This window comes from Poecilia latipinna, unplaced genomic scaffold (genome assembly GCF_001443285.1).
Source record: "Poecilia latipinna isolate Pla-1442-1.1 unplaced genomic scaffold, P_latipinna-1.0 Scaffold549, whole genome shotgun sequence".
NCBI classification, from domain to species: domain Eukaryota; kingdom Metazoa; phylum Chordata; class Actinopteri; order Cyprinodontiformes; family Poeciliidae; genus Poecilia; species Poecilia latipinna.
In genome coordinates this window covers 1308-24259 of record NW_015113165.1, presented here as the reverse complement: position 1 = coordinate 24259, position 22952 = coordinate 1308, and the positions used below count along the sequence as shown (strand labels likewise).

Here is a 22952-nt window from a genome sequence, read left to right as displayed (position 1 = left end):
ATAGACTAAAAGCAGAATTTAAAAATCTATTTTCTGAGCTACATTTCCTGGTTTTAGTGAGGATGCGACCAGCAGTGATCAGCTGGAGATAAATGTGCACCAATCAGATGGTTTAATAATATAAATAACAGATTAAAAACTATAAATAGGTTGGTTACTGAGCTCTTATGTCTATTTATTCAAGAATTTAGTTTTTGAGTTGACAACGTTTATTTTGCCACCTTATAGTTTGAGGTTAAAATGTGATTAATGGTGTTTAAATAATTACACATCCTGTACTTGATTCAAATTTTGTATCAAGTCCCACCACTAGAAAAAACTTGCACCATTAGTGTAAAAAAAAAAGAAACACACTCACAAATCCAGAACATTTTTAATAATTAAAATCATTGATCACTTGTGGCTAGAGAGTCAAATGGATGCAGAACCCGAGTTTATTTGGTGTAATCTGATTTATTTTAATCTGCATTTAGAGCTTGCAGACCACTGACTGCAACGTTGCTAACAGAAATGCAAATAATTACGACTTCCAGCCATCAGCACCTCAGTAATAAGTGTCAGTCATGTTTCTGCCTCTGGAGAACGAAACCTCCATGAATAAATGAAGCCGTCTGGAAGCTGCTGCAGGCTGAGCAGCAGGTCTCCTCTCCTGGGAAGGCAAAGCACCTCCACATGAAAACATCTGATTTTACTCCTGACTATTTGTCTTTTGTTTGTTAAATGAACTGCTCCATATTATTTAAGAAAACCCTCATGTGTCACAGTCCCAGGCTCGTGGTTTTGTTAACTGACACAACGTTAACAGACGAAGACAACAACGACTTACTCTTTAATTTAGAGCGAATTTTGTTGGCCAGTTTCTTGATGTCTGCCATGAGGTCCTCGAGCTCGGCTTTGGTCTCTGAGGCAAACGGAAACACAGAAGAAGAAGAAGTAGAAAGAGGAGATGTGAGAAGAGACGTCTTTGTACCGCCACCAGTTTCATGGACAATGAAGATGGTCTCTTCCAGACAACTGATCAGCTTCGGCTTCAGCCCACAGCAGCACAGGTTTTCTAGCCTAACCTTGCTTTAAGCTGGTTCATAGCGATTTTTTTGTCCTATCATGTGCTTGCTCACTAATGCTCTCTAACAAACCTCTGGGATCTTCACAGAGCAGCTGCTTCTGTGCTGAGATGCAATGACACACAGGTGGACTTCATCAACTTACTGGCTTACTGCTGAATGAAATGGTTAATGAAACCAGATTTTACCTATGAGTGTTAAATAAATAGAATGCATGTAACGCATTTCAGATTTGAATAGGAATTTCTTCATGTTGGTCTATCACATAAAATGCATCAGGTGTGTGACTGTAATGTAATGAAACTGTTGAAAAGTTCAAATATTGGGAATACTTTTGCACAGTCGTGTAAAAACTAGTAACCCTGAAGCATTAATTACAGTTTCACACACGGGAAAAACCTAATTTATCATTTAAATGTCACACACTAACCAAGTCCCCATTAACAAGCAGCTGTGAGACAGCGCACACACACACACACACACACACACACACACACACACACACACACACACACGCACGCACGCACGCACGCACGCACACACTCGCAGACAAACCGAGGCCTTATAAGTTAGCACAGTCGACCTATTCAGTCAAAGTGAAGTGCCTGCAGTTCTTCTTCCTAATGAGTTTATTTCTGCATATTTCCTGCTTCTTTAAGGCTGCATAAATCACAAAGATAAATTAGGTTCAGCGGTAGACCTGTTGAACCAAAACTCACTGCAGACATCTGAACCCAATTACCGATAGCTTCAGTGGATGATTTGATTACACAGAAGGAGACTTCAGTCACTGGCACACGTTCAATTATTAAAACACAATATTTGCACCTATTTTCCAATAAGGAATAAGCTTAAATTGTGAGATGATCACATCATATTCTTCTCTACACGTCCACTAAAAATCTGCTTTATGCGAATGCCTTAATGTCAGAAAAGGTTTGATAATTAAACCATCTAAAAACAAAAGAACCACAATCCACACACCCATGTTGTGTTCAGGATTAGAGCTTAAATTAAACCAGCAGATCTCTGAGAAACTGATTCGTCGTCTAATTAGGTAAAAGGCAAATGGAGGATCAAGGGAATTCAAAACACATGAGAGAAATTGCTCCAGAAAAGTAAATTTATGCAAATAGAAACAGAAAATGTGAATATTTTAACAAGTAACAAGTACTAAATACTTTTGCATATCTCTTATTTGTAAGTGCTACAAAAACAACGTTCATCAAAAAAGTCGAGGCGCAAACAATCCATCAGTATCGGCTTTAGACAGCGTTTAGTAGTAGAAGCTAAAAGGTGGGGGTTCATAAAGAAATGGTCCCTGGTTCAGCCTCTCATTATTCCACTTGTTCATGCAAATAAACTAACAGCTTTTAGATTGCAACAGTCAGCACTATGCTTTAAACAACTTATGATCCACGTTTTTCAGTACAATAAAGCTTTAAAGCTAATTTCTGTCGATGTTTAGCTGCCAGAAAAAAAAACTTGTCTTTTTGTCTGTGGAGGGTTTTCACAAAAAAGAATCTTAAACTCCGTTTCAGACAATGTTCAGTGCAAAATAAGTCAGGTTACGTCTTCTTAACTAAACTGAATTAACCTACTAGTATTCAACAACAACATGGCAATTAGCTATTTGTATCTTTTGTTGATCATTTCTTCCTACTGAAGATGAGAGGGAACTATCTCCAAAGGACAAAGACAGAAAAAAAACTACACAAAACATACACAATATTTCTTTCTTTTTTGGCCATTTTGTTTCTTAACCAGGAAGTTGCTACATGTGCGGTAAAGAGTTTGTCAGGGTCAGAAACAGACGTGAGGTTATGACAAAGGTCAAGAGGTTTAGAATGAGGATATGTAACATGAAAACTTTGGACACCTGATGACTGCCTGTGGGTTTTTGTAACCTATTGGAGATATGAATATTTATGATAAACTTTATTTGAATTCACCAACTTCATGCATACAAAACAAAAGAATTACAGACAGAAGTATTGATCTACTGTCATGGTGTGTGGATGAGGTGGTGAGGAGAGACGCAGAGACCCAGGTTATGATGAAGATGATGATGAATTTAATGTTAAATGTCAACGGGACAGAACAACGGGGAGCACAACGAACACAGGACGCACGACGAGGATCCGACAAGAGACAAAGAGACAACAGGTGGGACTAAATACAATGGGAGGGTAATCAAAGAAACGAGACACAGCTGGGGAAAAAACGAGCATTTAAGGTCTTCTGTAAATACAGTTTCTTCATCAGTTAAGATTCCTGCACGTTTATTCCTAATCTAAAAATTCACACAGATCGCATCAGATGCACAGAGTTGCAACAACGTTGCTCAGAAGCATTTCAATGAGACTTTTGGGTCACAGAAACGTAATGTCAGCGAATGCCAGGAAAGAGTCACCGGCTTCTGCAGCCGTTCCCTAAAACATCCAGCGGTTTATTAAGTTGCAGCCTGCGCTCTTTGGGGGGGTTGTGAGAAAACAAACACGGGGTCTTCAGAGAGCATTTCAAGACACAACCAACTTTGAAAGTAACGCACTTGCAAGCATTCGCCGTCTTTGTCAGAAAAGACAAAAAAAGATCATGGTAAAAGCTGAAGTAAAGGGTGTAAAACGAACATCAGAGTGCGAGAACAAGAGGACCGGAGCCTCAGAGAGGCGTAAGATTTAGAAAAAGCGCTCTCTGTTACTTCTTCATACCTGTGCTGCTCCACCAGGGCGGCTACAGGGCAGCACAGAGATAATAACATCAAAATTGAGGTTGGTCTTAGGTTGTTACAAGCAGGGTAAGTGTGCATCTGAGTGTGCGGCGTGTCTTTTAAGTGGTTAGATTTGATTTGCTTCTCGTGGCAACCGAACAGAGGAAGCCAACCTGTCAGATCAAGTATCCATTCAGCCTCGTTATTCGCCGTGTGAAAAGAGGAAGAGTGCCGCCAGAGACGAACGAGCAGAAGGAGAAGCGAGACAGAGACAAATTAGAGGCCAGAACTGAGGACTCAATTGAGCCGCGGCTTCGCACTCCGTCCCTCTCCCAGACGTTTTCAGACGAAATCTTCAGGTCACGCTTGTTGCCATCATTAAGACGGTGTTGCTATGGAGACGTGCGCCGTTGGTCCTCTCGGCAGCTTCAGATGGTTTCGAAAGTGACAGAAGGAAGGAGAGCCGGAGAGAGACGCTACGAGGCACTGAGATATGTGGGAGCTGGAAGAGGGGCACAGGAAACAAATTCAGACTGGTTTTACATTTTTGTTTTTTATTGTCGAGGTCTGGAGGAGATAAACGGAGGAGAAAATGGGTTCCACATGGTTGCGTCTGCCATTTTTCTTGTTACTCTCCTTTTGTGGCATAAAGACGACAGAAACTCACTGAATAAATGTAGTCGTATTTTATCAGCCTAGCAAAGGGTTTTGTCGTCCTGGAGACCCTGGACAAATAAAGGGAATCTGTATGGATTTCAAGTTGCACTGACCCATACATAAAGCTACATTACAGATTAAGGTCGACCTGTGGCCTCCACGATTTCCACAACAATGTATCTGGATCCTGGTAAATTTGGAAAACCTTTCTGTGTGAAGACTAAGCTATGACGTTACTGCTGTGGAAATCTGCACAACTTTCTGCATCTCCACCGCCAGTTTCAGCTTTGCTGTGTAGGAAAAGGAACCGTCCGCACTCAGAGACACATCTCTGCCTGGGCTGTCAGAAAGAACTGTGCACAAAAAAACCCCAGACGTCTTTGTCCTACTGCAGGTGTTGTACAGCACAATCATGCTTCAATCCAATCGGGTCGTTGCTCAGGCATTGTTTTTTCTACTCGTTGCTAAATCTGATTTTAAGACTTGAGGATTTCTCAGTGCAATAAGTCTTTATTGCATTAAAAGCACAACTCAGAAAATGCATTACTGTCTTTTTGTCTTCCAGACATCAATCTATGTGCAATTTGGAGCTGTGCCTGCTAACCTCGGAGCCCAGCTCACAATGATCTGAGCACAGCATGTCGACTTGCTTCTTTTGATGCAAAGAGAAATGGCCCATTGTTCATTTCAGCTGATTGGAGAAACCGTTTAAGCCAAAGCAGCAGCAGGAAATGAGCTACATCGCACCAGCCGAGCTAATTTTTTTAATTAATTTTTCATATATATTTTTTACAGCAGATTAGCTGGAGAACTGCCTGACATAGGCATGATGAGGTCATAATCCCTCCTAGACCGCTATTTTCATTTCTGTGCTGAGTGATCCATGTAGGTGAACACAGGCCACAAATACATATCAAATCGGAGCTTTTGAATCAACACCTTTACGTTTCTTTCATCAGGAAAGTGAAAATGTTTAGGCTGTTCTGGCTGTGTTGTATTCATTCTGTGCCGGTGCTCTTAGGTTGGAGCGTTACGAAGCAAACATGCACCGAACATGTCAGACTTTCTTTTAAGCATTTTGTTTCAGAACATTTCCCGGATGTGACTTGGCTCGGTGTTATTGCACAATGTTGGACCAATTCTTTCATTAGAACCAAGGACATGGGAAAACAGTATCAAAATCTGCTACTCAAAGATTTGATCTCAGATTAATTTGTGGTCAAACTGGAGAAACATAAACTACGAGCTAAAGTTTGAGTATTCTTCATATTTAGCCGTCAGCAGGTCCCACATTTAGACAGATAGTGTGACTGTCCAACACCAAACAAGCTGCTCCGCTCTAAATCCGCTTTCCGACTTTTATCCGTTTATCTTTTTTCCTCCCTCTGCTCTCTCTGTAAATGTATTACCAGCCCATTGTGTGTTTGCTCTGCTTATTGATTGTCTAGAGTCCAGAAGTCAGAGAGACAGAATCTGAGCTCATCCCTCAAACATTACCAACATTTACTTTTCTGCTGGAATACAGTGTGAGCGCAGCAAACGGCAAACCGAAAGCACAGATAAAGTTTAATCCCCCAAAGTATCGCCGGGCGTCTTAAAAACCTTCATGTCTCCGTGACAACGACATGTGAACATTTCCCAAAAACCTGGCTGCATTAGACTTTGGACGAAGATGTGCTCCCTCAAAAACTCATCCATGCTGCACTGAAAACTGAACCTACTAAAAACAAATAAGACTTTTTCAGCTCAATATATTTATTGTAGTTTGATTAGTTCTTTTCATGACCAAGTCAGGCATTACGAGAACTGAATAATACCGATTTGTAATGATTTGGCTAATTTAGTGTCTAACTTTTTTTTTTTAACAAACCCATCATTTGGCTGAAAAAAGAGCCCACACTGTATTTATAAAACATGCCAGACGTATTGGAATCAGTCCTATTTTTACCTGTAGTCATTAATTAAAACAATCATAACAACAAACAGTTTCAATTTTTAGTGATGTTCAAGAAGCCAGACTGCTAAATGTGCTTCTTTCTGAAAACAGGCTTCAGTTCAATTACAAACCCAAAGTTACGTTTTGGGGGTTTAATTATTGATGAGACGCTCCATCATTTTTTAAGAGTTAAATAGTTGTACAACAAAAAAAAAACTGTAATACGAATTTGGTTCATATTGTAGAATTTATGTATTTTCTGTAATCTAAACAAAAATCTGAATTTAACTTTCAATATACTTGGATGAATATCCCCGAATAAGACAAAGAGAAAACACACCCTTTTTGTAGCTGGTATTCTTCAGGTTGGATAGTATTTTTACTTTTCCTATTAAAAATTGTTACATATCTCATTTAAATTGTCTGGTTTTCTGTCATCAACTTTTCATTTTAGGATGAGTCTGAAAGCAAGACGTGAGAAACTTTCCATCTCAGAAATTAAATTTAGACTAAAGTTTCTTTGTATCTAATCGTTGTGTGTCGTTGCAACGTCATTCTCTTCCCTGGAAACCTCGGTTTCTTCACCAACGTCTTCCTACGCGGAACATCGGGGTTACTTTGAGTTAACACGGTAACGCTGCTGTCACTCTGAAACCTCCCTCTGCCTCCAAACAACTAATGTTGTAATCAGGATCAGAGCGCGAACCTCCGCGCACCATCGCCGCCTCCGAGGTCAAGGGGGACGTGGAGCGAAAGACGCGATTTGTCTCCCAGCGAACGCGTTTATCTTACTCGCTTTGACCTCCATTGTCTTTGCGTCTGTGCTTAGCCTTGGACATCATCGTCCACATTCGATTAACCTCTCTTTCACAGATATTATTCCTCTGCAGCTTTTAGTCGTGGCTTCATATCAGCTCAGATGTTATGAGAGAAGGGCAAGAGAGGAGGAAATGAAAAGAGATAAGGCACAAAGGGATCGGCAGCTGAGAGAGAAGGAAGAGAAAAAAAGAAAGAAAGAAAGAGAGAAAGAAAGGAAGCTGAGGGTACTTTTGGTTGAGGGTGGAGGCGCGTTGGCAAACAGATCTCCACTTGGCGAAAAACTACAACCAGAAATAGTAACACTCACAGGCTGCAATTAAAACAGCCGTCTCCAGTGCTGCCAGCTGAGCACTTTTAATGGAGGGAAGATGCTCTCCGCAAACGGAGATGTCAGACGGATCGAGCTCTAAGTGCTTGGAAAAAAATTTTGATAAATAAACTCTTACGTCTAAGTGGTAAAGAGCGGGTTCACAGACAGACGTGGTTTAACTGGCTTGAAAGTAAAATGTGGATAAAAACCTACAACGTCTATGTCATCTATTTGTTGTCCTGTGACATTTATGAAGTAAAAAATAAAGAAATCCTCCAGTAAACACCACAGTTTATCAATTTACAAGCTGACAAAAGTGAGGGTTAAATCTAAGGTTCTCCGTTTAGATTTGCAACAACTTTAAAACTATTTCGCCTTAAAGACTTGAAATGTTTGTTGTGTCAGAAATGAGGCAGATACAACAACAAGGTCTCAAGTTGAACGGCCTGACCTGAATGGTTTCAAAGCATGCAGGATGTAGATGCTTTAAGGGCACTCAGATCAATCTTTTCTTCTTTTTTTTTTATCTGGGCTCACACTCACAGCTCAGGTTTCCATCTGGATTAAGAAACACTTTATGAGCCAAAGCACATTTAAAAGCAACTTCCTGTTCCTTCTGTGTGTCTGGAGCAAAGCTGGCGTGGTGAAGCAGCTGGAAAACTGAACAGGCCAGCATGCCACCAACTAGACATGTTATTTTTTGTTTAAATTGTTGAAGTTGTTATTAGTAGCGACATTGTTATGAACTAATTTGTGAAACTAGTTGTCAACTTATAAGTTGTGCTTATTAATCCTTCTTAAATGCCCCGATGTGTCCATAACGTCATGGGAAAACAAAAGTGCCATAAATTTTGTGCATTTTTAATTAATGTTTGCATAAAAATGTTACCTTAGCAGCAAGTTTTACTTCCCCTGGCTAAAATAACTTTCATGTATTGCTTTTAGTTGCCATTTCCAATTCGCCAGCATCAGACTTAAGTTTGCCTCACTCTCCCCTTTCAGCTGCAAGATGATTGAGGGGATTTTTCTGCACCTTTTTCACCTGATAACATTCGAATCAGATCAATACTTGGACTTTTCATTCCGCAGTTTTCAGTCGGTTCTTGGTGGATTCTGTGACGTCACTGATAAATATACTCAGATAACACAGTCCAGATTATTCCGAGTTGAGATTTTGTAGAGGAACTACGACAACAGACGAAAGCAGCATCGGAGAAACAAACGGGAGGAAATGTGCCGATGTTCTGTAAGGCATCAGCATATATATATATATATATATATATATATATATATATATATCAGCTGGGAGTGCAGCTCCATTGTAGCTCCATAGACGACGTGAAGGGTGAAATGAAAACTAAAGATGGGATCAGATCCAGTAATGGTTTTGGACCTGATGTTGCGTGATTCATGGATGAAAAACCTTGCTGACACGGATCCAGACTCCACGCTCTTGTGCTGCTGCAGGTGGTTTAATTGTAATCTGGAAGTTCCTTCAGCAAATGTTGCATGCTAGCATGGTAACATGTACATAATGACCTCATAAACTGCACATCGATCTCTTTTGTCAATGGAGAAACAAGGAAATACTTTAGACGGGATACTTGGACGGGAAGCATCCGTGATTGGAATGGCGGATGTTGACGGAGACTCAGATGAGGAGGCAATTATCGTATTAGAGGGAGAGGCAAAATCAGAGTGAAGCTGGTTTATGAGGACATTCAGAGGGAAGAAGTGTTTTGAAATAACCATTGAACATGGCTTGTCTGTGACTTTTCAAATGTCTGATGTGTCAGAGGTGAAAAGAAGAGTCTGTGATTTCAGTGGTAAAGTGAGTGAGTGTTATTGTGAAATTTAGTGGCTAAATACATCAAACTGTTTCTAGAGATCTGACTGAATAACAGCGTCGTTGTTGGATTCGATCCGTTCACAGATCCAGACATGGTAATCCTGATCGGCTGCAGTTTACCTTTTGGTTGGTTTTACTCTAGAGGTTTTATAGACAAAAGAAGACGGTTATTTAAAGTTTAAACGTGAAATTAGAGCTTATTTTGTGAATGTCTCTGTATGGTCGGGTCAAACTCATTGTCGCAGCTGTACAGCATGTCAAAAATCTCATAACTTTGTTCTCAAACTCAGGTTGTCCGACCCTTCTCATCCCGACCGCCCTGCCCAACCTTTTCAGAAACATCTGCGTAATTGGTCAGAATTTCATGGATGTTCATCCAGAAGCTATTTTTTTTTCAACCAGAAAGCAGGATGAATAGTTTTAAGGATTGGAGGAAAGCAATCTGTTTCCTGCAAAGATTTAGTGAAGGTACAGCAATAAAATCTCTCTAGTCAACACTTGTTGCTCCACAAAGGAGCGGCAAGCACTCCAGTGATGGGCGCATGATGGGAAGCCAGTCCATCACAGGGACAGAATGACACTCAGACATAAGGACAATTTGTAGAGACCAATTACCAACATGGACCTTTTTTGTTAAACTGTAGGAAGATGCAGAGGAATGCTGGGAGATATGAAGAAAAATCCCTGGATGATGTTTGAATCCTGGACCGTCTTGCTGCTAGGCAACAGCAAAACAAAACAAAAAGTCCTATTTTACTAAGTTGTTCAGCATTAACTTGCTCAATCCTACATATGTTGGATATGAAAGACAATAAATGATGCTGCTACTGAGAGTAGCTGGATGTAGTGACTTCAAGTCAGCAACTGTTTCTAAAACCATCCTTATTTTTCTCCTCCACTTTGCTCCCTGTAGCTTGGCAGCTAAATTGGAAAAAAAACACAAAAAAATAATTATTCTGACTTTGTAATTATAAAGTTTTAACATCTCCTGTAGCCAACAAATAGCCTCTTGACACAATTTATAGTCTTACTATAAACTAGAAGAAAATATCTTAATAAAAATAAGTTTGAACATCTTAGGGTTATGTAGTTTTATTAAACTTTTTTCATTGATTTCAGCTGCAATATGTAGAGAGAACAAATAAATGTTCAGATGCTGCACTGAAAACTGAATCTGATGTTAGAGAGTAAAATTATGATTAGTATCAGAAATCCATAGCAGACCTTTTTTAATAATCAGATTAAAGACTTTCAGTTCTTAAAAATGCCCTTCTCGGTTTCCTCCAGCCTCGTTCTCCCCTGGGTGTAAACGCCACCGACGCTGCGGCAGGAAGAACAATCATCCCCAAACCTTTGACCCCGTGTTATTTAACTCTATAAAACGGAGCTCCATAAAACAAAATAACGAGATGCAGCACCGCTCAAAGCCAACAAACAACACAAATACCACAATCATCCAAACTTATTTTGCATCGTCTTTGTTCAGCGTCCAAGGAAACGCTGAACAAAGCGTTTGTTCAGCAATCATCAGATTGCTTCACAGCAATCTGATGATTACCTGCTCCATCATTGCTGCTGAAGCCACTCCTACTGTACAGAACTGCTGAGCGATTTTCAGAGATGCTGACATTCACCCACAGAAAAAAAAAAAAAAAAAAAAAAAAAAAAAAGGACCCCCCCCCCACATCATAAATTGAAAATCCCTGGAGGGAATTTGCTTTGCTTCATTTAAATGGGAGGCGGATAAACTGATATGGAATAATGTGTAAGGCAGGAGAGAAGATAATATTACACAGAGGCTGCAAAAGCTCTGTGCTTATTGAGAGGCGCCTGAAAGGAGCCCAGCATTAACAGCACAAAGCTGCGGTGAACTGGGACAGAACTTGATTGAGTTTAAGGGTTCCATATCAGTCGGTATTGATAACTATTGATTAGTTTTTTGTTTTAAATACTGAAATACTGACAAATTATTTACACGACCGCTCCTGTCTGAAGCTGTGCTACTCATTTCCTCCTTGAGCAGCGAGTACACGAGCTAGATTGACAGTGCCAAGACCCTCCTCCAGGCTCTGATTGGCTGTTGAAGTGGTACAATTCTTCAGAGAGTAAAGCAGCTCAGAGAGGAGGTGGAGGAGGTTGATTTTTTCACAGATTATCTGTCAGAATAGCGACAGTTTTTTTTTTTTTTTACATATTTGTTAAAACTAATATTTTTAATAAAAGTTACGTACTGCAACTACAAATGTTGTCTCTCTACATGGCTGGAGATGATCACCAGCCTCCCCGTGATCCTATAAAGATAAGTGGTGATATATATACACACTGCTCAAAAAAATAAAGGGAACACTCAAATAACACATCCTAGATCTGAATGAGTGAAATATTCTCATTGAATACTTTGTTATGTACAAAGTTGAATGTGCTGACAACAAAATCACACAAAAATCATCAATGGAAATCAAATGTATTAACCAATGGAGGCCTGGATTTGGAGTCACACACAAAATTAAAGTGAAATGTTCCCTTTATTTTTTTTTGAGCAGTATATATATATATATATATATATATATATATATATATATATATATATATATATATATGAATAGTGGAGCAAACTCTGCTTTCACCCTTTCATAAAGGGGGATATTAAAGTTTACGATGACAAAACAGCAACACAATAACCAAGATGAGCAGGTTAGAAACATGATTTGTGTTTCTGCAAAATCTGTTAAACATTTTCAGCGTGCCAGAGGAGCGCATCCTGCAGGACGGTTTGTTTTCACATTAAAATGTCAGCGTGCAAATGGGTCTGATGACGCGTTCCTCTGCAGACGACGTGTCAGAAGAGGAAAGACTAACAGCTTGTGCAGGGGAAAAAAAAAAAAAGCTCGTTGCTCTTTAGCACTTATGCTAGATCCCTGCATTTCAGTCATGAGGTTCATTCTCTGGAGAAAAGAAAACACAATGATGGAGTGATGCTGTTGTAAACTACTTCTACCGATTTAGATAAAAACGTTGCATTTCAGGGTAAAGCACTACTACTTCTATCATAAACTAGTGGTGATGTTTAGTATTAGTTTTTGCCTCTTTCCCCCCCTTTTTTCCCCATTTTAAGAGCATAAGCAAAGCCACTGCGTGTTGTCATAAACACATTCATCACACCTTTGCTCCCAGAAGTGAACACTGTCAGACAAATAAATGGAAAGCACTGAAAATGACCTTCAATGGCAGTGCTGTCACTGCTGTGAAATATATTGATTAAATTACACTCTTTATGTTTGTGTCGCCCAAACAAAATCCATTAATCAGTCCAAGGTGTTTAGGTATGAATTGTACCCCCCTGAAACAAAGGGAGCTCCAGATAAAGGAGGTGCTATCCGAGCGGCCTCCGTCAGACGCAGAAAGACAGAAGAAGGATTAACGAGTGACACGATCTGTTGTCTGGTTTGTATCTGCAGCTTTCAGCCAGACAAACGCAAACACAGAGCTTTAAATTCAGTCACAGAGACGACGACTCGCTGAAGAAAAATGAAGCGCCGTCGCCCGGTTGGCTTCCCGGCTCTCTGCGCCGCCTGTTAGTCACGTTAGGGATGGTTAAAGGGCCAATCTCCAGAAAGCAGATCGATGCCTTTTCAGGTGGAGAGAAGGTGGGGAATCAGTGGAGAAAAGGGGCTTGGCGGCTTTGCTAGTAGGAGTAAAAATCCCCCTCCCAGGATACCCGAGGTCTCTAGATCAATGCCCAGGCCTAAATGGGCGAGGAAGAAAAACGGTGAAGACAAGAGAGACGAGGACAGATGGACTGAAGTATCCTGCACCGATTGAACAAAGGCAAAGTGGAAAGTACCTTAAAATGAGCAAAGTGCAGAGAGAAAATGAGGCCTGGAGCAGAGGGTGGGAACACTGGCCGTAAAAATAATTGGAGAGCGGAAACCAAAAAAAAAAAACAAAAACTCTACAAACAAGAGTGTCAGACTCTTCTGGAGGAGCTTCCATTCCTGGACAGCACAGAGGCGGCTGACAGACGGACCAAACATCTTCAATTACAGACCTCAGTTTAAGCTCGGGATTCTGCTTTTTCAGACGAATCGTTCTTTTCTTTTCTCATGGAGTCCTTTTTCTGCCTTCAGCTTTTTGCTTACATTTCATACATACGACAAAGAACAACCCCAGCCAGCATGCCTAGGTGGGCCCCATGTGGGGAAAAGGAGGGCAGACTATATGGGTCCCATATGGGTTTGTCCGCGGGTTCCATGATGGCCCCACATGGGTTTGCCCATGTAGGGCCAGAGCCCACATGGGCCCTGCATGGGCCCTATATGGTGGTGGCCCACATGGGTTTTGTCCAATTAGGGCCCATGTAGCACCCATGTGGGCTGTGGCCCTACATGGGCAAACCCATGTGGGGCCATCGTGGAACCCGCGGACAAACCCATATGGGACCCATATAGTCTGCCCTCCTTGTCCCCACATGGGTCCCACCTAGGCATGCTGGCTGGGAATGATATCAGCCAAGTTTAATAAACAAGAGCTATGTTGATCAAAAGCCTAAAAGATTTCCGTTAGAATAAAACTTTGAAACGACACTACTTTTCATGCTCGTTTCACAACAGAGATGCAGCTTGGATCTGCTCTCAGAAACGTCCACGTCTGTCAGACGGCAGATCACATGATGTGAAGAATGGGCCCAGGCGTGTCCACCTCCAGTCCTAGAGAGCTGCCGTCTTGCAACATTTAGGCTACGTTCACACAGCAGGTCCAACTTTGTTGCTGAATAAAAAATTTTTTCCACGGTCGTTCATACGACTAAATAACCCCGACTGCAGTGAGATGTCTGTGTGAACGGTTTGCGTCCCCAAAGCGACCCACATGCGCAGAAGAAGAACGTCGACGTCACACAGCAGCACTCCGTTTATGGAGGCATTCGTGGATCGATTTTAAAGTTTGTTTAGCAACAGGAGCCAACAGTATCATCGCAAGAAAGGACAACTAATTATTTAGCATTATTGACTGCCGCGTCTTCTGCAGAGAAATCTAGTCAGAACCAGGAGTGGTCCGATTGTGACCGGATGCGTTTCACTGACACAGACTTCTTCATAAGTTCAGAATCATAATTTTCACCTGGATTTACTACATCTTTGCTTCTTCTGGTGCAGAAACATGACGCACGTCTCACATCAATGACATGCAAGCAGGAAACAATGTGGCCATTCAGACTCCAGACGCTTTGGAAACAATCAGAGAAATATCCGACTTAGTTCCACATGTGTAAGTGGTGCAAATCAAATTTTTGGGAGGAGTGGAAAGACTGCGGCAAAAAAAGTCAGATCTTTGTCGCATTTGAGCAAAAGAAAAAAAAAGAGTATTTGGGTCGCATTTGCCTTCTGAACGTACTGCTTCAACAAATCAGATTGAAATGGTTGAATTCCCTCATTAGCTTCATTCAGTCGTTCTGCAGAAGTCTGGAAACGAGTCATTCATTTAAATCCCGAGTCGAGCAGGTGAGCGCTCAGCCAACTGGAGGCAAATACATCTAAATAAAACTCTGTGGGATTTTTTTAATTTCTGTTCTCCAAGTTAATGACTAAAACAACAAAGCCTGAGAGTCAGACAATAAATAAGCGTAAGAGTTCTTGTTTATTGATTGGTGTCTGAGTCACAGCAGTCTGGTAATAAAGAGCCATGAGGACGTGGAGAATAAATGGTGCCTTGCTTTCTGCACCGTGTTGCTCTAACGACCAAGATACTTAAATCCCAATGAAGCATTTATCAGAACTGTGAGGGTTCTGGCATCGGGAACTTTTGCCCCCGGAGCAAATCACGACAAACTGAAGCAGAAAAGACGAGCGGCCTTACTCTCATCGGGGTTCGGTGAGGCCAGGATGGCGCTGTGCTTCCTCTTCACCTCTTCCACTTTCTCTGCCAGAGTCTCGATGAAACCCCGGATCTCCTCTACCTGACAGCAGAGAGACAGAGAAGCAGTTTAGGCTTTACATTGAGACGGGAAGCCGCAGCGGTCGGTCCGATGGATGCTGACAGACACTGTGGACGTGGATTCTCAAACCAGAGTAACTCTGGTTTATAAACACAGGAAAAAAGGTGTAACTTTACAACGTGATTGAAAATGTTCTCAGCAATCCTGGTAAAACTTTTCACACAGAAGACAACAATGACACAAAAAATATATATAATTTCCAGTCAGAAGTTTGCATACACTTGTCATGACCTTCCTAAAAGCTCAATGTTGAAATTTTTGTTTTTAATTTAAAATCCAGTTGGGATGGATATTCAGGATCTCTGTCCTGTTGGAGCACCCAGTGCTGTAAAAATATAAACTATCGTTGATTGTTGATACCAAAGGCAGCAAAACAGACCCTCAGCATGATGCCACCACCACCATGCATGAATGAAACTGTGTTTATTGTGGCAAGTGTAGCTCAGTCCTCATCTTCTCACACCGTAAACTTTCTTCCCGCAGGACCTCAGGAGAGCAGTGGCAAAATGTATCTTTAGAGAAGCGGCTTTTTATTGATTTACCGGCACTTTTTCTGCCTTTTTTCAGCTGATGAGCTCAGCTGAAAAAAGTGATTCCTCAACACTGTAAGAAAGTTAATAATACTCATAATAATCTTTACTGTTATTATAGAAACCATGTAATGAAATTACAGTAATAAAATTGGGTGATAAATGGCACTAGGTGGCATTTAATGCCCTTATGGCTGCTGGGCATAAAACTGTCAGTCTGAATGTTTGGGTCAGATAAGTGATGGACACAATTTACTGCCCAGCAATGATCTCAGAAGCATATAGAAAAAACTGCAGAACGTGAAAAGAAGTATTATTTAGTCCATAAATATGAAAAAAAAAAACTTCAACAATATCAAAATGACAGAAGGACACCAGGCCAGTAACTCAACTTGTTGTGGCATTTTGGTGTTTAAAATTTAAAATCCACATATAACAAATTCCCCTATTTGAAGGAACATTAGAAATACTCTTTGCATTGATCTTACACAAAAGCTAAAATACACACAATCCTTACTATGCACTGCTTCAAATAATTTTTACTTTGAACTCTGCGTCGTCTGCAAATCCAGGTCTGACATTTTACCCGGTCGCCTCCCACCTGCTGCCTCGTCACCAGCTGCGCTGCTCTGGGCCACCGCTTGCAGCTGGAGGAGCAGCGGGTCACATCTGCCGGCGACTTCATAAATCTGAACTTTCATCTCAGACTGTCGAGCTCCTCATCGCTGCCTCCTCCTTTACACCTGCTCCAAATGTATTCGTCTCCACGATGCAGTTGTCGTTTCTCCCTGAAAACCGTCGCCTGTCTCCTTCGCTTTCGCTCTGCCACATTCCTGAGCCCGACCTCCCCGAGCCGGGGTCGTCCCTCTCAAATCATCTCCGTAATTAACTGCTGATTGAATCTGTTTTTTTTTTTTGTTTTTTTTTTTTTTTTAATAAAAATATTGGCTTTAAAATGCCACAAGAGAGAGAGACTGCACACTGGCAGTTCATAAAACTTGAATGTGTGTCAGGCAGAAATAAAAAAAAATAATATGGAAACCAATAAAGAGAAAAAGGAAGTAGAAAGTGAAACTGTTTAGAAAAGGTTTGCTAGTGAGTCATGGTGCACCTTCTAGCCCTCAAAAGACTAATTTTATTTACGTGGGAGAAAAAAAAAAATTTCAGAGACTCCTGAGAATCTCATTTAAATGCAATAATGCCTGAGCGCGCGCACACAATGCACACACACACAATGCACACGCACACAATGCACACACACACAATGCACACACACAACGCACACACACACACTGCACACGCACACACAATGCACACAAGCTAGCACTGCTAATACCATATCCAATTTATTAAAGGCAGAGAACATTTGCAAATCCAACCAACCAACCAACCAACCAACCAACCAACCAACCAACCAACCAACCAACCAACCAACCAACCAACCATCTGTCATGATTTGTCGTTCAGTTTGTGCCTCAAATTCATTAATGCGATCATAACAACCCAAAAGAAGCTCCTGCTGTTGGTAAATTACTGACACTCCTGGTAATTTCTACTTCTAAATTACATTGTTAATTTTTGAAAACTGTGCAAGTTATTATTTTATCAATAAAGCTTTTTTTGTTTGTTTTGTTTTCCCAATGCATTAAAAAATAATTTCCCACAAATGTTCTTTTAGCAAACAGAAATAACTTTGGGAAGCTCAACTCAAGTAAAACCTCAGACCGACGGAAACATGTTGTGTCCTTTCAGTCGGTGACAGTTCCCAAAATAATTCAAGTTTTTATTTAGAATTTTTTACAGCTTTCTTCAGTTTTGGATACATTTTAATAATATTTTTTAAAGACTGACACGACCTGTTAATGTCGTTATGTATCTTCCTTCGAAAGTTAGCTGGGATTTTGCTCCTGACAGAACCGGTGTAACCCAGTCAGTGGTGTCGGCTCACACACTCCCTCTTACCTTTTCAGCTCTTCCAACAAATTTTCAGAACAGCTAAGATGAGGATTTTGCGACGGCCACTCCAAAACACTAACTTTGTTTTTTCTTGAATCACTTAACAGCGAATCTGGTGTTATAATTATTGTCCCACTTTGCATTTGTGTAACATTATTTACTGTATATCTTCTTATTTCATGTATGTAAACTTCTGGTTTCAGCATTTTATCATCCTGGCCTAAAACCAGGACATGTGAACATTAAATGTGTCTTTTTAAGCACATTATATGTGCTTAAAAAGAACATATGTGTATGTAAACATCTGGTACAAGTGAATATAGAACTCCAGATAGAGGAATAAGAAATATTTTTTTTCCATTGAGTTTGCCATTTATAGACATGTGTTTCAGTAAAACACAATTTATTTTAGTTATTTTTTGAACATTTATCCCAAATCACCAAGTAAAAATATCACCACATTTTCAAACACAATTTTACAGAAAAGGTAGCAAACAATCAAAGGAACTGTTCTTTAAAACTTAAATAAGTTAAAGAAAACAAGTCAATATCTAAAAAAAAAACAAAAACGAATTTCCATCACCGCTTTCCTGCTTTTTAATCTTTCACATCGTCGCTGGGTTCATCACCTAATCAGTAAATCATTAGGCCAAATGACGCCTTCTTGTATTTAAACCACAATGGCAGGAAATGAATATTATCTGAGTAGAAATGCTGATTTTAAAATGAAAATTACAGCCGTCTCTTTTCCAAAAGCTTCCTATAATAACATCTCTGATTTGATCTAAGCTCCTTTCTTTATGAAAATCTTTTTTTTTTTTCCATCTTGTACAATGAAACAAATTAATGATTTGCCAGCTTGAGGCCACAGTTTCTTGCTTTTACTCTCTTCATCGTTGCATCATCAGAGGAAAGGAGCCTTTAGACAAAGAGAAAGAAGGACCGACACTAATGACGCTGACATTCGCCTTCGTGTGGCAACATGCGCCTCCAAGGCATGTTATTCATCTCAGGTGCTTTGCTGTTTGACACAAATTTATTCAAATCATGCAACCTACGTTAACTCGTATTGCTCATTCTCAACAGACTGTAAAATCCTAAAAAGATTTATTTAATTCAACATCTTTAAATACAGACTGCAAACTATTACAGTTAAAACGTAAGGAATTGTAGATACCATTGTGTTTATAAGTTAATGCTAAAAGTTTTACAGTAATAAAGTAGTAACTTTTATATAAACGTCAAATAAACAAAATCCTGGAACGCATACCAACGATTTCTAATCATATAATTTGTGTAGATGTGAGGATAGATTGGTATTCAGGTACTATTTTGTATATATATAATATATATAAATAAAGCTTGACAATTGGTGCCAGTAGTAGTGGTGGGATGTAAAATAAAAGACAAACTCAAACTGTCCATTCTGCTTGCTGATATCAGAGAGAGCAAAGCTGCATAAGTCATTCATTCAGGGTTGATTTCTGCAGTAACGTGTTTATAGGATCATTTCAGGATTGTGAGAAACATTGACACTTTTTATTCTGCTAGAGAAATCAAGCTAACAACAGTCACGTCTCCTTGAAAAGATAAAATCCTCATCGAATCTTCCACAAAATCTTCTGAAAGGGATCGAATGCAGCATTATTTTTCCAAGGCAATAAAAAGCAAATTGCATCGATATGTGTGTGTGGGTGTGTGCTTGTGTGTAGGTGTGTGTGTGTGTGTGCAGATGTCATGGTGTGGAAAACCAGACCCCACACACCTTTACTTTTACACAAATGGCACAAACACAGGGGAGAAATCAATAACGTCTCTCTGAGGGACAGTTTGTTGTGTGAATGGAGGACAAAGGGCTGCAGCTGTTCCTCCTCTGTCTGCTGTCCCTCCTGATCTGAACCTGAGTTAATACATCCTGTCAGGGTGAGGGACTCGTTACTACCGATTTCACTTTCTTCCCATCTGCTCTTATTACCAATTCTTCATCTTTGGTTCATGTCACTCAGTAAGAGTAAGCCTCTCTCAGTTTACCTGCAGCTCATCTCAAACTGCTCTCTTCCTGCACCGTCAGCCAAGTTATGATTTTATGCTTCCTCCTCAGAAGCAACTCAATAAAACTATGAACATGTTGGAACTTCTATATCATAATGTGAGGCTGTTTAAGGCTGCAGGCAAAAAGGAGAGAAACAACAAAAGGGAAATCTATTTACGGTATAAGTGAGGATACTTAGAAAGTTAAATCCTTTTTTTTTTTTCCACTTTCTGCATGAAATGAAGCACATCCAGCACAGATATCCTAATGGTCGCCGGTTATTTATGATGTGGTGTCTCTTTCATTTACAGATCATCCCATCATTTTGGTTTTTCGGAACTTCTCATGGGAGACGAGGCAATTAATGTCAGCATCAACAGTCTGGATGGAGCCGCAGCAACAAAGAACGCTCTTCAAAAAAAAAACCGACTCAGACGTTTGCAGCCCAGATATTTTCCCTCTGAATCATTTGAGTTGATCATAAAACATCTGGAACTTTTAAATTCAATCTGTCTGGTTCTGGACTCTGATCCAGTTCAGCGGGAGGCAGGTTTAAAAAGTCATTTATGTACATTTATGGCTGTTCCTGCATTTTGGGGTTTTGTTTACTGTGTTTTTGTTGCAATAAATGTAACAAAATTACAAAAACAACAACAACAACTAATTTTTAAATTGCCTTATAGAGAAAGATTGAAGAGCCGACAAGAGCTTTTCTGCACAGCAGTGGCTTGGGCAACATTTCACTTTCATATCACTGGACAAGGAGTGTTTCCAATGATTGGCTTATTCTGAAAGTAAAAAAACAACAACATTTGTTAGAGCTTATGTAAGTGGGTTGCTTCTCAAACTGATCAGAGCATATTCTAATATCTATAATGAAAATCTGGAAGCTCATTTTTAGAAATGATACCAACTTCAGATACCAGAAAATCTACCCCAAAAAAAACCTCAATCAAAATGCTGTTTTCTACTAATATATCTCCTTTGCATATCTACAGAGGTTTTAATTGATGCACCTTGAATTCCTAGATAATTTATCCTCCTTTGTAATCTGTTTGTTGTCCCGTTTTCCTTTGAAAGCTCGAACATCAAAGCCCTGCTGGTTGGGTCTCTTTCATAAATCACAAATGGCGTTCGACCTCAGCTGACCCTCTTCTGCCGCAGCATTTGCAATGACCATTTTAGCACATCAAAGATAAATCAACCGTGTCCATAAACTGACATCCATTTCTGAAACTGAAAGGACCTGACGGATGAAATATCGAAATAACAAAAATTGTCCATGAAAGAACAACGAGCCAAACGTCTTAGTAAATCGCAACAATCCCCTTTTTTACATCTGTGTCTCTGTGGGAGATCAGGCCCATTAAGGAGGCATTACAGAGCCCACTCCACTCCACTCCGACTGAAAGATGTCACAGAGTGAAGTCGGCCTGGCTCTGTGTGACTGATGACTCTCAGCGGGGCACCGTCTCTACAGAGGTACCAGAAATGGGTCCATCCTTCAGAAAACCACGATGGCTTTCAGACTGAGAGACAGAGTTTAAAAAATCCAACCTGACCCCGTCCTGATCCGACCCGACTAAATAACTTATGGGCCAGAGTCCGGAGTAAGTCTAACATTATATTATTTAAGATTTCACTGCTTTTAGACCACGGTGTAAGTAAGTAAGCAGTGTTTACTTACTTACACTCCTGTTTTTAGCTCCATCTTGTCGCTTGTTGTAACCGCAGGGTGAGTCAAGTGAAAATCAATCGGGAAGTGTGACTGATAGGAGCGGAGCCGCCTGCGCGTTGTGGAGTGTGCTGCTGCGCTTGTTACAGTCTGGATAACTTCTGCATCCTTCCTACTGTCTTTATTTCCTCCACAGGTTAAACCATCTACTCCCCCATTTATGATAAGCAGATTAACATAACTTTTTATTGTGCCTTATTGTTTGGTTTGTATTGAATATTGTTTGTATTCTTAAATCCTGAGCTGTTTTGTGAATCCTGGGTCTGGCTTGGGCCATAATTCCAAACTCTATTGTGATATAAGCATTTGTGCAAACAGAACCTACATGTAGAAGCATACATCGCAGCGTCTGGCAAAACAATTACTGCTTGGTAAACGAAGTGATGACCTACAAGGAGCACAAGCAAACTGAAGTAAATAATGATCCGGCCACACCCAAAACATTAGCCATAGTTATAAATCATTCCTCAGCAGCAGGAGAGAAAACAGCCTGCGTTACATGGATAACAGACCAGAACGAGTGGAACCGATGTCAGAAGAGGGATGATGCCCTGGCAGATGTGGCGTTACAAAGAACCTGGTCATTAATTCATGATGGCAAGTTATGAAAGCAGGACAGAGGGGAAAACGGTGGGAAAGATTAGGAAACAAACCTGTTCAAAGAATTCCTCCATGAAGCCTTTGTCCATCCCCACAGCGACTTCATCCTCTTCTTCTGTCGTCTCCTTGCCCTGCACACAAGATACTGCTGTTATCAAAGAGAGACTAAATAAAACTGAATAAGTAAAAGACTGCAAACACATTTATAAACTGCATTAATGTTGATAAAGTTGAGATCAGACGACTTCTTTTGCATAATTGGAGGTTAAATAAAACGGCATCAACCCTCTCGCTCCTTCTCCACCCATCAGCTGATTAGAGACAAGGAGCACTTTAGTAATTAGAACCACAGATAGAGTGATTAACAACTTATTTAATTATGACCTGGAGGCAAATTGAATGTTTGTGGGGTTTTTTTTTCTTCTTCTTCATTTTTGTACATCTCCATTAACACATAGAACAGAAGAACACATAGAAAGTTGATATTTACACACAATTTTAAAAAAAATGCAGACCTTTTTTCTCTTCTGGTCAGCATTATTGCCCAAAGTCTTGCTACATGTCAGGATAATGAGAGAGGGGTTTTTTATAGAGATTTTTAAATATTTTTATTAGACTCAAAAGTCATTGAGACTTTAGCTAAATTTGGAAGAAACTGGAAATGTCTCAGATGTGCTAATGTTTTATAAAACCTGAGTTACGGCCTCGTCGTGCGCTGACTGCGTCGGTTTAAATTTTGGTTTCAGGGAACCAAGAGGCATT

The 22952-nt window shown here is 40.2% G+C and overlaps 1 protein-coding gene across 3 annotated transcripts in view; it reads right to left on the bottom strand.

The window, feature by feature from the left end:
- Positions 1-22408, bottom strand: part of stx1a (syntaxin 1A (brain)) — a 46448-nt gene extending 24040 nt beyond the window's left edge. For all 3 annotated transcript variants that reach the window (XM_015041391.1, XM_015041392.1, XM_015041393.1), the window contains exons 1-3: positions 22244-22408; positions 15199-15298; positions 827-901 (exon numbers count right to left, since the gene is read on the bottom strand). In XM_015041391.1, coding sequence (XP_014896877.1) covers positions 827-901; positions 15199-15298; positions 22244-22393 — 325 coding nt within the window. In that variant the 5' untranslated portion in view covers positions 22394-22408. The remainder of the gene's footprint in view (positions 1-826; positions 902-15198; positions 15299-22243) is intronic.
- Between the last annotated feature and the right edge of the window lie 544 nt (positions 22409-22952).